This window comes from Nothoprocta perdicaria, unplaced genomic scaffold (assembly GCF_003342845.1).
Source record: "Nothoprocta perdicaria isolate Ctin4 unplaced genomic scaffold, notPer1 scaffold_1, whole genome shotgun sequence".
Lineage (NCBI taxonomy): Eukaryota > Metazoa > Chordata > Aves > Tinamiformes > Tinamidae > Nothoprocta > Nothoprocta perdicaria.
In genome coordinates, this window is record NW_020454093.1 from 12,262,430 (window position 1) to 12,274,826 (window position 12,397).

Consider the following 12,397-nt stretch of genomic DNA (forward strand, 5'->3'; position numbering starts at 1 on the left):
GGGTCGGATTGCGTCATATTATTTTATTATTGGATGGAGCTGCAGGACTGGTGTGGGGAACAGTGCAAGGGGAGATTAAAGTCTCTTGGGTTAGCAGTTTCTTGTATCTGACTCTCTAAGTGTTACAAAGTGCCCTAATGAGCCGGAGCAAAGGTGGATTTAGCCGGGCAGGCCAGCAACTTCCTGAACTGATTGTCCTAGCTGAGCTTAGGAGAGGTCCAGGCGGGAGCCATGGCAGGGCTGCAGGGGCAAAATACAGCAGCCGCTGGCTCTGCCTATAGCATAGCCTTTCCGTGCGAGCAGGCAGTGGCCTTCCCGTATTTTGGAAGTGAGAACACATGGGGCGAGTCCAGTGTAGCAGGAAATGCAGGGAATGGCTCTTCCCCAGGGCCTGCAGGAGTCAGAAAAAGACTTTTTTGACGCTCCTCATGGAAGCACCAAGCAAATCGTTGGCCTCCCGCTAAGGCCGCTGAAAGCCAAGGGCCTGCCCAGAGTGAGGCGAAGGCACCGCAGGAAGCTCCTGAAGGGAGGAAGGGTTGGGAAGGTGGAGGGACGTGTTGGATGTGGTGTCTGTCCCRCTGTGTTTCGCCAGGCTGATCCCGGAGCCTGTGGCACCCAGCGGGGCCGCAGCCTCGTCCCACAGCTCCTGCGGGGCTGCCGGGGTGGGCAGCAGAGCTCCGCACTCCCCCGGGGCCGYGGCGACGCTTCCCTGCCTGCTTCCCTGTCTGCCTCCCTCAGCGGGGCTGGTGCCACCAGCGCGGCCCACAGGAGAGCAGGGCCCGGGGCCAGAGGGCCTGGGTGCGAGGGGAGCGGCGCGGCGCCGTGGGGCGGGGTGGGGCTCGCGGCCGCGCTCTGCTCYGCTCCACTCTGCTCCGCTCCGGGCRGGATTTTTATTTCCTGTAACCCGCACCCTGCCCCGCCGCAGCAGAGCCGCGGCCACGGCGCCCATGGATGCGGCCTTGGTCGCCGCTCTCGCCCTTCTGGCAGTTGCGGTCGGACAGACATCTGGGAGTAAGTAAAGCTGCTCTTCACCTGTATTGTGATTTCTTTAACCCAAATAAATAGATGAGAGAAGGACTGCTTAGCATTAAGTCTGTTTAAGCCTTTGCAGTTCTGTAAGGGATCAGAAATGACTGGGTTTAAGGTCTGTGCTGGAGCCAGGGAAAATTTTGGAAGCGACTACCTGACTGTGTTAAACTACACAGAACAGTTGCCGCTTGTTTTAGGGGAATTACTTTCACCTTAGCGTTTCCTTGATGCTTCCAGAACAGACCAGGGGACTTTGTGTGTCTCTAAAGCAGTTTAAACAAGGAAATGCTGGGTAGGTAATTGGTTGTGGCAAATAATATCAAGAACAAGGTATGTGAGACACTGTAAGTGCCAAGACCTTTAAAAGCAGCAGTCATTTCTCAAAGGAACACAGACAAAATTTCACTCTCCAAAGGGATCTCTTGTTCAGCTTTCTTTCTTCCAAGCTTCTTGAGAGTATGTTGAAAAGAGCCCTTGATCTTTTTCTTTTCAAATCAGACTGCTCTGGATAGAAAACATTTTGGACAGCTCTTGCTATGATACATGTTGTGAAGTTGGTTTCTCAGGCACAGAAAAGGGGCTTTGCCCGGCACTCAGTGTAGGGTGTCCGCGGGACTGCAGGGATCCAAGAAAACTGCACTTGCTTTTTGTCGTCTTTCATCTTAATTGAAGCGTTTCAAAACAATTGCCAGCTCTCTGCTTGAATTCTTAGTTCTTGTAATTTTCTGTCATAGATAAGCTGTGTTCTCAGTGAAGGTAACAAACTCCCAGATTTTCAAAAATGTGGAGCTTTTGAGATGCCCTTTTCTCAAGTCAGCGCCAAAGCTGCTCAGTTGCCCGTGGATTTGGGCAGCGCACGGACACATCTACCTTAAACCTCCTCCCAGGGGAAATGGAAACAGCCCCGCAGGCCTCTCCGTGGGGATTGCTGGCCGGGTCCTCCCATCCAAGGGGAGCCCTCCTGGCACCGCATCCTGTCCTCCGGGCTCGTGGCCGTGGAAGCAGCGTCTCCCCCCGGGAGCGTCCCCACACAGCGCCCGGTGCCCCTGGGCGCTCCGCAGCCGCCGGGGCTGCTGCAGCAGGAATCCGGCAGCCCTCTGGTGGCCAGCGTGCACCCGGGCACGACGCCTGCCCGAAAGTGACACAGAATTCAGTTTTTGTAGATGTAGACGTGGAACAGAATACTTTTTATTATTAAAATGCTAAGGGTTTTTTTTTGTCTTTACAAATTTAGTTTTATAATCCTTGACGTTCTCCTGTCACCGCGTTGTTGTCAGACATCCTGCAGTGCTGTGAAATTGGCAGCTTTAAATGAGAGACTGTGCAGCAGATTAGACAAGAGATTTTTTTTCTTATTTTAGAGGCGATTGATTTGAATTTAGGGGACACGGAGGTTCTCTAGTGAAAGCGCCAGCATACATTTCCTTTTCAAGATATGAAGAGATTAATTTGATATTAAAGAAAAACAGCTGTTAACTGTCAGAGGGTGTGAATAACAAGTTCTCTGTTGTGGTGCCTGGGTGTCCTCTAGTGCAGGAGGATCCTGAGAAGTGGCTCTTGCTTCTTCAGGTGCACCCGTTTCTCCAGGGTTTGCTCCATTGCCCTTCAGTATCACACACAGTCTCAGTATGTCTGTCACCTTATATATTATATTTCATGCCTCAGAGCGTTCCCAGCTGAGGTTCTCCTCAGCATCGTGAAGAACAAGCCCTGGAGCCCACACTAGAAACACCAACAGCTTCAAGTTGCTGCTCAGTGGTGGAGCTCGTGCAGGCAGTCTGGCAGGGAGGAGCTTCTAGAGAGGGTCCAGCGGAGAGCTACAAAGGTGATTAAGGGAATGGAACATCTCTCGTATGAGGAGAGACTGAGTGAGTTGGGCCTGTTCAGCTTGCAGAAGAGAAGGCTGAGAGGGGATCTGATTAACATGTGTAAGTTCATGAAGGGAGAATGCAGGGAAGAAGGGGACAAGCTGTTCTCATTGGTGGCCAGTGATAGGACAAGGGGAAATGGGCATAAGCTGGAGCACAGGAAGTTTTGTCTCCAGGTGAGGAGGAACTTCTTCACTGTGAGGGTGACAGAGCCCTGGAACAGGCTGCCCAGGGAGGTTGTGGAGCCTCCTTCTCTGGGGATCTTCCAAACCTGCCTGGATGCCGCCCTGTGCCCCATGCTCTAGGTGTGCCTGCTTGAGCAGGAAGGTTGGACTAGGTGATCTCTAGAGGTCCCTTCCAACCTTGAACGTTCTGTGATTCTGTGAGGGTGGAGAGCCGCACGAGTCCCGGGCGGTGCCCAGGCCCTGGGCCCATTCCCAAGCGGAGCTGGACGGGTTTGGCACCAGTGGCAACAGGCACAAACAGCCACGAGCTCCTGTTGATTTGAGGAACATCCCGTGTTTCAATATCGTGGCCCGCCCGTCTGTGCCCACCTGGACTTCCAGCCCTGAACACGTCTGTTTGCAGAAGAGGGAGAGCACCACTCGAGTTGTAGTTATTGAGGCCACCATATTACGTACGGTGTCATTTCCATAGCCCAGCATCCTTTCTGATCCTTTCCACTCAAAGTTGTGCTTCAGTTACTACGCACTACATCACGGAATGGATTAAGGCATTTTGCGACCTCTGAGATCCCCATCTCGGCCCCTGCTGTTGGGCAACCTCCTTGTTTCTGCCAAGCACAACTCTTCTGCATTTGCCAAGAATTCTAGGATTCTGTTTTGTTCCCCTGCCAGGTAGGATCAAAGCCTTCTTCGTAATGAAATAGTTACCAACTTGCTTTGGGTTAGGCTGAAAAGACCTGCTTTGAGGTACTGAACTTTTAAAACAGCCTCGAGTTTGTTTGGATGAGAGGAGTGTTTTCTGGCAGCCTCTTGAGCAAATGAGTACTGAATGATCCTGAATGATCCACCTTGCAGCAGTCCAAGTGTGTAGGTGATGTGATCAGTAATTTGCCTTCCAAGAACAGCACCTGGAGTCTGTGTTCACAAGCCAGCAACACTGGATTAAGAGATGAAACTTGTCTATGGAAATGGCCAGAGTGTTTTAGTACACAGTGTGTCCCAACGAAGCCAGAGATTAGTCTCATTAATCAGTGCAATATTTTCCCCCAGCTGTACGAAGTTCGCTTCGTAGCTGCATAAGAATTCCATTAGGAAACACTGCTGCCTAAAGCTGTTAGTCCCAGGTCCGATAAGGGAAGATCAAGCAAGTTTTTATTCAGATGTGCTTGACATAACGTGCTCACTGCAAACACAAAGCTTCCCATGCTGTGAAAGCTCTCCTTTCTCTCCGTTTCTTTTGAAAACAGCAAGGCTCCATATACTGTGTCAGAGCCAGTGAAAAGATTACCCCTAATGCATTCCAGAAGTGCCAGTGGCAAAGCGTGCGCCCTCGGAGGAGATCCTTTCTGGGCAGCTTTGGGAGAGAAGGTGGCAGTGGAGGTTCGTTCCCCCCATCTGCACAGACGTGTGCTTAGTCCCTTCTCGTGGACTGGAGACTGGAGACCTGCAAGGCTGAAGCATTCGGATGCCACCAAAACATATGAAACAGATTGTGAAAAGCAGGGAGTGTTTCCTAGGTGAGAGTTCCCAAGAAAGAGGCCAGAACGGATAATAAATCCTGCCCCAAAATGGCAGAGCAAACCCGAGTCTCCACATTCATCCCCAGGCTTGCAGATCCTTTTAAGCTGCTGCTGAAGACTCGGCCGAAGAGGCTCCATATCAGAGAGCAGCTCCAAATCCCTCCTGGGCRAGAGGAGAGGGGTGTGTTTCTGACTGACCATGGGCAGCCATAATGACAAGTGGAATGGGTGTTACTGGGAAAAATCTCTGAGGCCAAAAGGAAAGGCCGGACCAACATCCCTGTGGAGAAAAAAACACAACTGTTAATTCTTGTTTAGACCAGTGATCACTGAATGTTGAGCCTGGTCTAATTGGTGAAACCTAGTGATGTTTTTGGCATCGGGTTGGGCTGAATTCGGTGTTTTTGCTTGTCCTCCCTGGTTGTACCTCCCTTGCAAACTGGCTCCCCGCTCCGAAGGGACAGGGTCCCGCGGGCCAGCGCCGCGCTGGCAGAACAGGGCTGGCAGGCGGTATTTCCACAGGCTCTGACAGCAGAACCCTGGTACCGGGTATTCAGCTGGGATTCAAAGCTAACTAATTCCCTAATTCCCATTTGCCATATTGCAGCTGCCCTTTCATGCACAGAACAAAACACTTCATTTAAAAGTGGTACTTTCTGGTCAAAGAAGTAAAGTGAGCAYGGGTTAGATTCCTCAAGGCAGCTCCAACAGCCCGTTGGAAGCAGGACAGTCTTCCTGAGCACACAGGCAGGCTCCGGGTCTGAGACAGGCTCTGTCCCTGCAGCCGCAGGGAGAGGCAGCCGCTCCACCCAGGACTGGGAATCCCGCGGGAGCTGCCGATGGGTGCGCGGCCTCCTGCGGCTCCCCGTGGAGCTCCCAGCACAGCTCCTTGCAGCTCCGAGCACAGCTCCTTGCAGCTCCCCGTGCAGCACTGCCCACCTCCTCCAGTGCCGGGCAGGGCTCCCGGTGCTCCTGACTGCTCCAAGCTTCCCACGAGGCTTCCTTGTCATCCTCTTTGCAGGTGTGTGTCTTTCAGAGGGATTTTTCCCCTGTTCTCTTGTGTGATGACTCGTGCTACAAGACTAAGTCATTGCCTATAGAGCAGCCTGATTTACAGGCCAGGAAAAAAAGGATTTGAAAAAAGGGAAMGGAGACCCTCTCCCTCTGCTCTCTCCGTTCAGCAGGCCATAGGTGTCCTTGCTGTGCTCACGTGGAGGCAAAGGTTTGAAGCTGGGATCTCAAGGCTTAGGTTGTCTCTATGCTGATGGAGGGAATCCCGTTAGGAGGTGCAGTTTTGTGGACCCACAGCATGGATCCCATCTCTGGGAATGCCCGAGCTCCGATGTGCCCGTGAGGCCTCAGCGAGCTGCCACAAGCAGGGGAGGCTCCGCAGGTTTCCCACGGAGACACGGCAGGTCCAGGACACCCAGGCCCTGGAGAAGGGAAGGGAAGGGAAGGAGGCGGCGCAGAGCCGGCAGCAGCGCTGGCTGCCCCAGAAGAGGAAGCCAAGGGCTGCTCCAGCCCTCAGGGCAGGGACTTTAAATTGCGCTCCTCGTTACCTGCTGCGTCGTTAGTGTCAGTGACCTTCTCCCGCAAAATTAATTAATAAACAAAATAAAAGCTGCTCTTTTCCCTCTGCCCTATAGCAAGGCTCTATGGATGCGTAGAAATTGAGGAAGATATAAGGAAGCTGTTCTTTAACTAACAAAGAACAAAACCCATCCCTAGTTGGGACAAGTCAAGAGGATGCCGTCTCGATGAGATATAAACATGAACTAATTATATATCGTGTTGCTGTTGGTTCTGATTTTGTTCTTTTTTTTTTTCAGCTTTGTTTCCTGTGGCCTTTAGTTGTTGCACGAAAGTATCAGAGGAAATTCCCAAAGGAATTCTCCGAAGGGTGGAGAGGTTTGACATCCAGAAAGCCGATGGCCTGTGCCACTTGGAAGCTGTTATGTAAGAGAGATCTGGGGTGATTCTCCACAAATGGGTGCCCTCATGCCTTGAAAACTGCTAGGTGCTGTTTACACAAGAGTGTAAATCTTAGTATGCTGGCATAAATTCAATGAAAAATAGGTCCCGTGTAATTTTAAAACTATCCCTTCTTGTGTTATTGAAGCTTCTGATTGTTAAAAGTTGAATTTTCAGTATTGATTTTTACTCAGCCTGCATTAACTTCAAATCTTGTTTTACATTCAGCACTGAGGAAACATTTACACACCTCAAGGCTCCTCTTTTTTATCCAGCTGGTCCGGATTCCCCCAAAAACTTGCCTAAATTAAATCAGCTTCACTTTCAAACATAGACTCTTTCTACTTCATGCATTTGGGGGGAGGGGTTGAATTTCACACTTTGTGTTAAATTGATAAATTCTAAACAGGTCCTAACAGGTACCTTTTATTCTTAGACATTTATACAATGATGATAAAATGTTCTACTTAATACTTTTGATAATACCTGTTTTATACTGATTGTCTTGGGATTCAGTGAAGAAGAAAAGCTGTTTCTTATGATTTTGCATGTAATCTTGCAAACCTTGGATCCTAACTTTTACAGTATCTGAAGTAAGACAAAGTAAAGTATAGTCAAGTATAACTTTGCGGACTATGTATGAGAGTGATACATTTAAAAATATGTATTTTTTCACTTTTCCTTGCAACTGATAATTATTTCTCTTTCTGGCAGTCTCTACATACAAGGCAGGAAGTTCTGTGTGAGCCCGCGGATTAAAAAAGTTAAGAAATGGATGAAGAAGAAGAAGAGATTAAATATTCACCAAAAAGGTGGTAGAAGACAAAGAAGAACGAAAATTAAGAAAAGGGGGAGAAGAGAGAGAGGGAGAAGAGAGAGAGAGAGGAGCGGCAGCGAGACAGCGAAGGCAGCCCGTGGTTCAGCCCGCGGTGCAGCCCGTGGTTCAGCCCGCGGTGCAGCTCATGGTGCAGCTCATGGTGCAGCCCGCGGTGCAGCTCATGGTGCAGCTCATGGTGCAGCCCACAGTGCAGCTCATGGTGCAGCTCATGGTGCAGCCCACAGTGCAGCTCATGGTGCAGCTCATGGTGCAGCCCACAGTGCAGCTCATGGTGCAGCCCGTGGGCTGCGGCACCGTGTGCGGGGGCAGCCAAATTCCCGATAGCACCAGAGGGACCTTCCCCTTGCCCAGCGCCCGAGGGAAGTCGCTGTGTGAAACCACCCCCTGAACTCGGGAATCTTGTCCAAGACAATGACAGTGTCCTGCAGTTACGCGTGCCCTGCCTTATCTCTTAGATAGGCAGTGGGGTTGGAGTCTCCTTTCCCCTACCTGGCCCTCATGGCTGCTTTAACCTCCCATTAGGCAGTTCCTTCTGCTCATCCCGTCGTCCGGATCTCCTGCTTTGTCCCCTCCTCTCCTGCTCTCTCTGTTGCCAGGTTGGGCTGCCCTTCGGAGCCTTTCCTTGAGGACTGCTGGTGATGCCAGCCTGGCTGCCCGCTCCCAAGCCTTCATCCCATGGGATTTCATTGTCTTCCTCTGTGTGGTRCAGTCCCAGCTCCCTCCCTCCTTCCTTGAAGTGCTTCAAGCTAATTAAATATTCCCATAAAACCAAGTCAAATCAGCCTTTCCCCTGGAGAGGCACACAGGGGTAACAAGTAAGAGAAAGAGAGATCTTGAACAGGAGTTAAGGACCATAAAATGCACACCCAAAATATTTTCCTGCTAAGCAAAAAATCCTTAGCCAGGGAGAACAAACAATCTTCCTCTTCCTCCTCTACCCGTTAGTTACTGTTTGTTGTTCCCCTTCACTGCATTGGGTTTAACTGAGCTCCTCGGCGCTTTCTCTCGTGCTTGTGCTGTGATTTCCGAGTCCTCCCCGTGCCCCAGATCCAGCAGCGTTCCATGGAAGCTGCCATTGGGACATTCCCGAGCCGTGGGAAGCTCTGTGCCCAGGGGCAGCCTGTGCTCCCGGTGCTGCTTCCAGAGCGGGAAGCGGGAGCCGCTCCCAGCAGCTCTGGCGGGAAGAGCCCCGCATCCCTGCGCACGCGTGTCTGCCTTCCCATCAATCCCCCACTGGCCTTTTCCAGCCAAGTGCCAAGGTATCCCATTTCCATGCCTGCTCTATCCCAGATATCTGTCCTATCACAGGACTGGAGCCACGTGTCTGCCTTTCTGGGAGGCCTGGCCGCGTGCGGGGCCGCTGGGAGCCCTTTGGCTTCGCCTGCAGACCTGTCAGGTGTCCCTGTGGGCTCGGGGCAAACGCAGAGAGTTTGGGAGACTGGAGGGAGGCCACGACGTCAGGCGGCCGGGAAGGAAAAGCACAAACAAGGATAAGAAAAAGCGGAACTGGGTGGAGATAAGAGCAGCAGCTGCGAGGGAGGCTGAGGGCCCACAGGGTCCCTCACTCCCCTCTCACTAGGGAGAGGCTTTGCCAGCTCCCTTCCCCTGCAGCTCATGCAGAGCACACGTTATCCCCTGACAGCTTCCCCCGGGTTCAGTACATCCAGATCCCACCCGCCCGGTGTGTTTCCAGCTGGGTTTCATGTGCTTTGCAGGGAAAGGCAGTAGGAATAGCCTCTGTTAGTTACCTAACAAACTTTCCTCCCCAGTGTCAGGTTTGGATGTTTCAAAACAGCCCTTAAAGATCTAGCACCGGCTACGGTTCATTTATTCCTGAGCACGGACACACAGATGCATAAGAGAAAAAACCTTCCAGTGCCTTGGATTATCCATGTGAGTGAGATCCCGCAATGTTGCACGTGAGATTTCCAGTCAATTCTTAAAGTAACCATATGTGCTCCCATGGCTTTCAGTAAAAACAAACATTACTTAAGTGACCTCACGCTCTTTGTACCTCAACATCAGTTTTGCCCTTTGCTGTTTGTGTACCTGGCAAAAACCCTGAAATCGTTACTTTTTCAGCAAAGTCACTGCCACACGAGGTTGTTTTGCACAGGAGGTTACTGCAGCACATGCCCTTCCTTGCCTGAGGCGGCCCYGGCGTCACCGGCTGCTCCGCAAATCCCCGGGAAGCAGCTCGGGAGTCTGGTTCCCGCTGACTCCAACCCAGGCCTAGAATTCATTCACTGGCATTTGCCCTAAATAAGCCTAAAATTAATAATATTTTCTTGGAAGTTCCTACAGATTCCCTCCTAAATCGCTTTAAGAATCTGTCCCTTTTTACTAGTTATTTTAATAGTTATTGCTGTAACTTCATAATAGAGTCTTTATCTCTGTRGGAGACTTGGAAAAATGTCACAGATAAAATTGCTTAGGAATTATTAAACAACAGCAAAGAATCTGTTGTGTCTATAAAGACAAATCCATCCTAAATATGATAGAGTGACTTAAAGCTGGAACTGAAGGAGAGTCGCGGGCTGGGAAAGCAGCATTTCTCGTGCACAGCACCCCTGGATTAGGAGCTGCCACCYGCTTTAACACAGCGAGAAACGGGGAGAGCCCAAATTCGAACRGCCCCTTTGACAAAACGGCCTCAAACAATGAGGGGATTCCAGCAGGAATAGGAACAAACGTTGTTTGCCCTCTGCTCCTGAGCCTGGCGACRGGGTTATCCGGAGTTACCCAGGAAGGGCAGCGTTGGTCGATGCCATTTCCTCCCTCCTTGGTGAGGCTTCACGCTCTGAGGTTGTGTAGGTGTCTCCGGCTGCACCAGGGACAGTCTCTATTAGTCTGTGCTAACAAGCTAAGGCACTGGGCAGGCTGATGGAAGTTTTACAACCAGGGAAGCAGAATGACCTGAATTCTTACAAGCTGGTCTGGAAATAGTGGCAAGTCAGTGGCAGTGCCCGGGGTCCAGTTTGGTTGGAGGGCTGTGATTAATTACCCAGGAGATGTGGAAGGAAGCTTCACCAGCCACCTCRATGTTATTCTCGCAGTGTGCCCCAGAGCTCCCCACAGAGCAGTTMCCGCGTCGCATTAGCAGCATAGAAAGAGTGGAGAGAATAGTCATTTTTTATAAAATCAATACTGTTTAACTTACTAGAACACTAAATAACAATATGTTTTACTTTATGTTATTTCTTTGAATGTRCTCAATGCCATCTCACGTTTGTTTTTTATATTCAGTATCTTCTAAATATTTGTCTCTCAAATATAAGAGGTTCCTTGGGATCCATAACTTGGGAGTGTGTTGTTTGAGACAAGATTGAGGTTTTATCCAAACTTAACCCAAATGATACAAATTCAGCTATTGAGATTTAATTATAACTATCTGCTGCTACAAAAAAAAAAAAAAAAAAAAAAGTGCTATATAACAAACTGCTTTGATTGAAAAATTTAAAGAGAGATTCTGCTGGTGGAATTTGCATTTATATCAAAGATAGTCTGAAGAAAAAGCTGATGCCACCAGCCTTTCTCATACCCAATAAAAAAGATTGCTGTTTGAAAGCAGCTCTGCCCAGAGGTTTGCTCACTTGCAATATTCCTAGTGCTGGGATAAGTAGAGCAGAAGACTCGTAAAGCTTAAGAAAAAGAATGACGGTGTCGACACTAATTACAAGGGACGTTTTACTGCTTATGAAGTGGGAGTAGTTAATCTTAGACTGTAAAGAATTAGTCATGAAACTGTATGTAAGACGAGAACTTCCAAACTTGACACAAGTTTATACTAGTATCTGGATCTATCCTAAGAGACAGAACACGTTTTAGATTAGATACCTAGATCCTGAGTTTCAGTTAAGATAATTAGTAAATCACTATGATTGGAGGGCGTCCTTAACCTCAGGCTTATTATTTTAGGATATAAATTAAATTCTGGGAACTGTCTGTCACATTTTATTTTTTAGCTATCCTTCATATGCAAGGTATAGTTGTTAAATATGCTTTAAAACGGGCACAATAGAAGAAAATTGTAATAATTCTGTTGACTATAGGTGGTTAATTTGTTTCTGGTTTTTGGAAGTACACTGATAACAAGGGTTTCATGTGTCTCTGTCTTTTACATTCATACCCTCTTATAAAATGGAAAGTTGATGTGAAAAACTAGCAGGTCATTCACAATCTTGTACCATGGGGGGAAAAAATGGCATAAATACACAAAATCCTCAGGCTGAAGTCAGTCATTTGGGCTCCCTTTCTGGCTGAGATGTGTGAAGATGCAGCAGCCGAGCAAGCGGGAAGGGGAAGCTCTGCGAGCGCTCCTGGCAGCCGCGTGCCCGGCTGCAGCGGCGCTCCCGGAGCGCTCTGCTTCCCGCCGCGCCGGGGGCAGAGGCGACACGGCCGGCGCTGCCCTGTGGGCACCGCGACGCCTCCGCRGTGCCAGCAGCAGCAGGGCCACAACCCCAGGCCTGGGAAGCACGGTAGGGATTAGGACTTTCAGTGGGAGTTTTCCCCCTCGTTCCGCACTGTTTACCTGGCCGTAACTTGGTGCAATCAGCCAAGTTACTAAATTAAAATTAACCAATTAGACTTGCTCGTTATGCCCCGATTCTGCGCGTGGCCGTGCGCGCTGCAGCGGGCGCCCCGCAGGGAGCCGGCAGCCCCGTCCGGGAGCCTGTTCCTTCGGCTCGGGGTTTGGCAACCAAAGGATCCTGGCRCTAACAGGGATATGCGATTTTATCTGGCAGTTTCCCATTGCAATCAGTGTTTATATTCCCTGTACTGACAGGGAAGAGACCCGCGGGACACTGCGGAGCCCACGCGCTGACTAATTTATATCCGCATCAGCTGGATGTAAATCAGCGCTGAGGCCTACAGGCTACGGCGGTTGCTGTTTGAAATCCCCACATGAGCGTCTCGGGAATTTGTCAGGCGAAGATGGTGTCCTGAGWTACGGCCTGACGGACAGGCGTTCGCGGCGGTGCTCAG

The 12,397-nt window shown here is 50.1% G+C and overlaps 1 protein-coding gene across 1 annotated transcript; it reads left to right on the forward strand.

Annotated features, from left to right (window-relative positions):
- Positions 1 to 947: 947 nt before the first annotated feature.
- Positions 948 to 7,735, forward strand: CCL28 (C-C motif chemokine ligand 28). Its single transcript, XM_026035623.1, has 3 exons — positions 948 to 1,011; positions 6,432 to 6,558; positions 7,288 to 7,735. The coding sequence occupies exons 1-3, from the start codon at positions 948 to 950 to the stop codon at positions 7,733 to 7,735; spliced, it is 639 nt and encodes a 212-aa protein (XP_025891408.1).
- Positions 7,736 to 12,397: the final 4,662 nt, after the last annotated feature.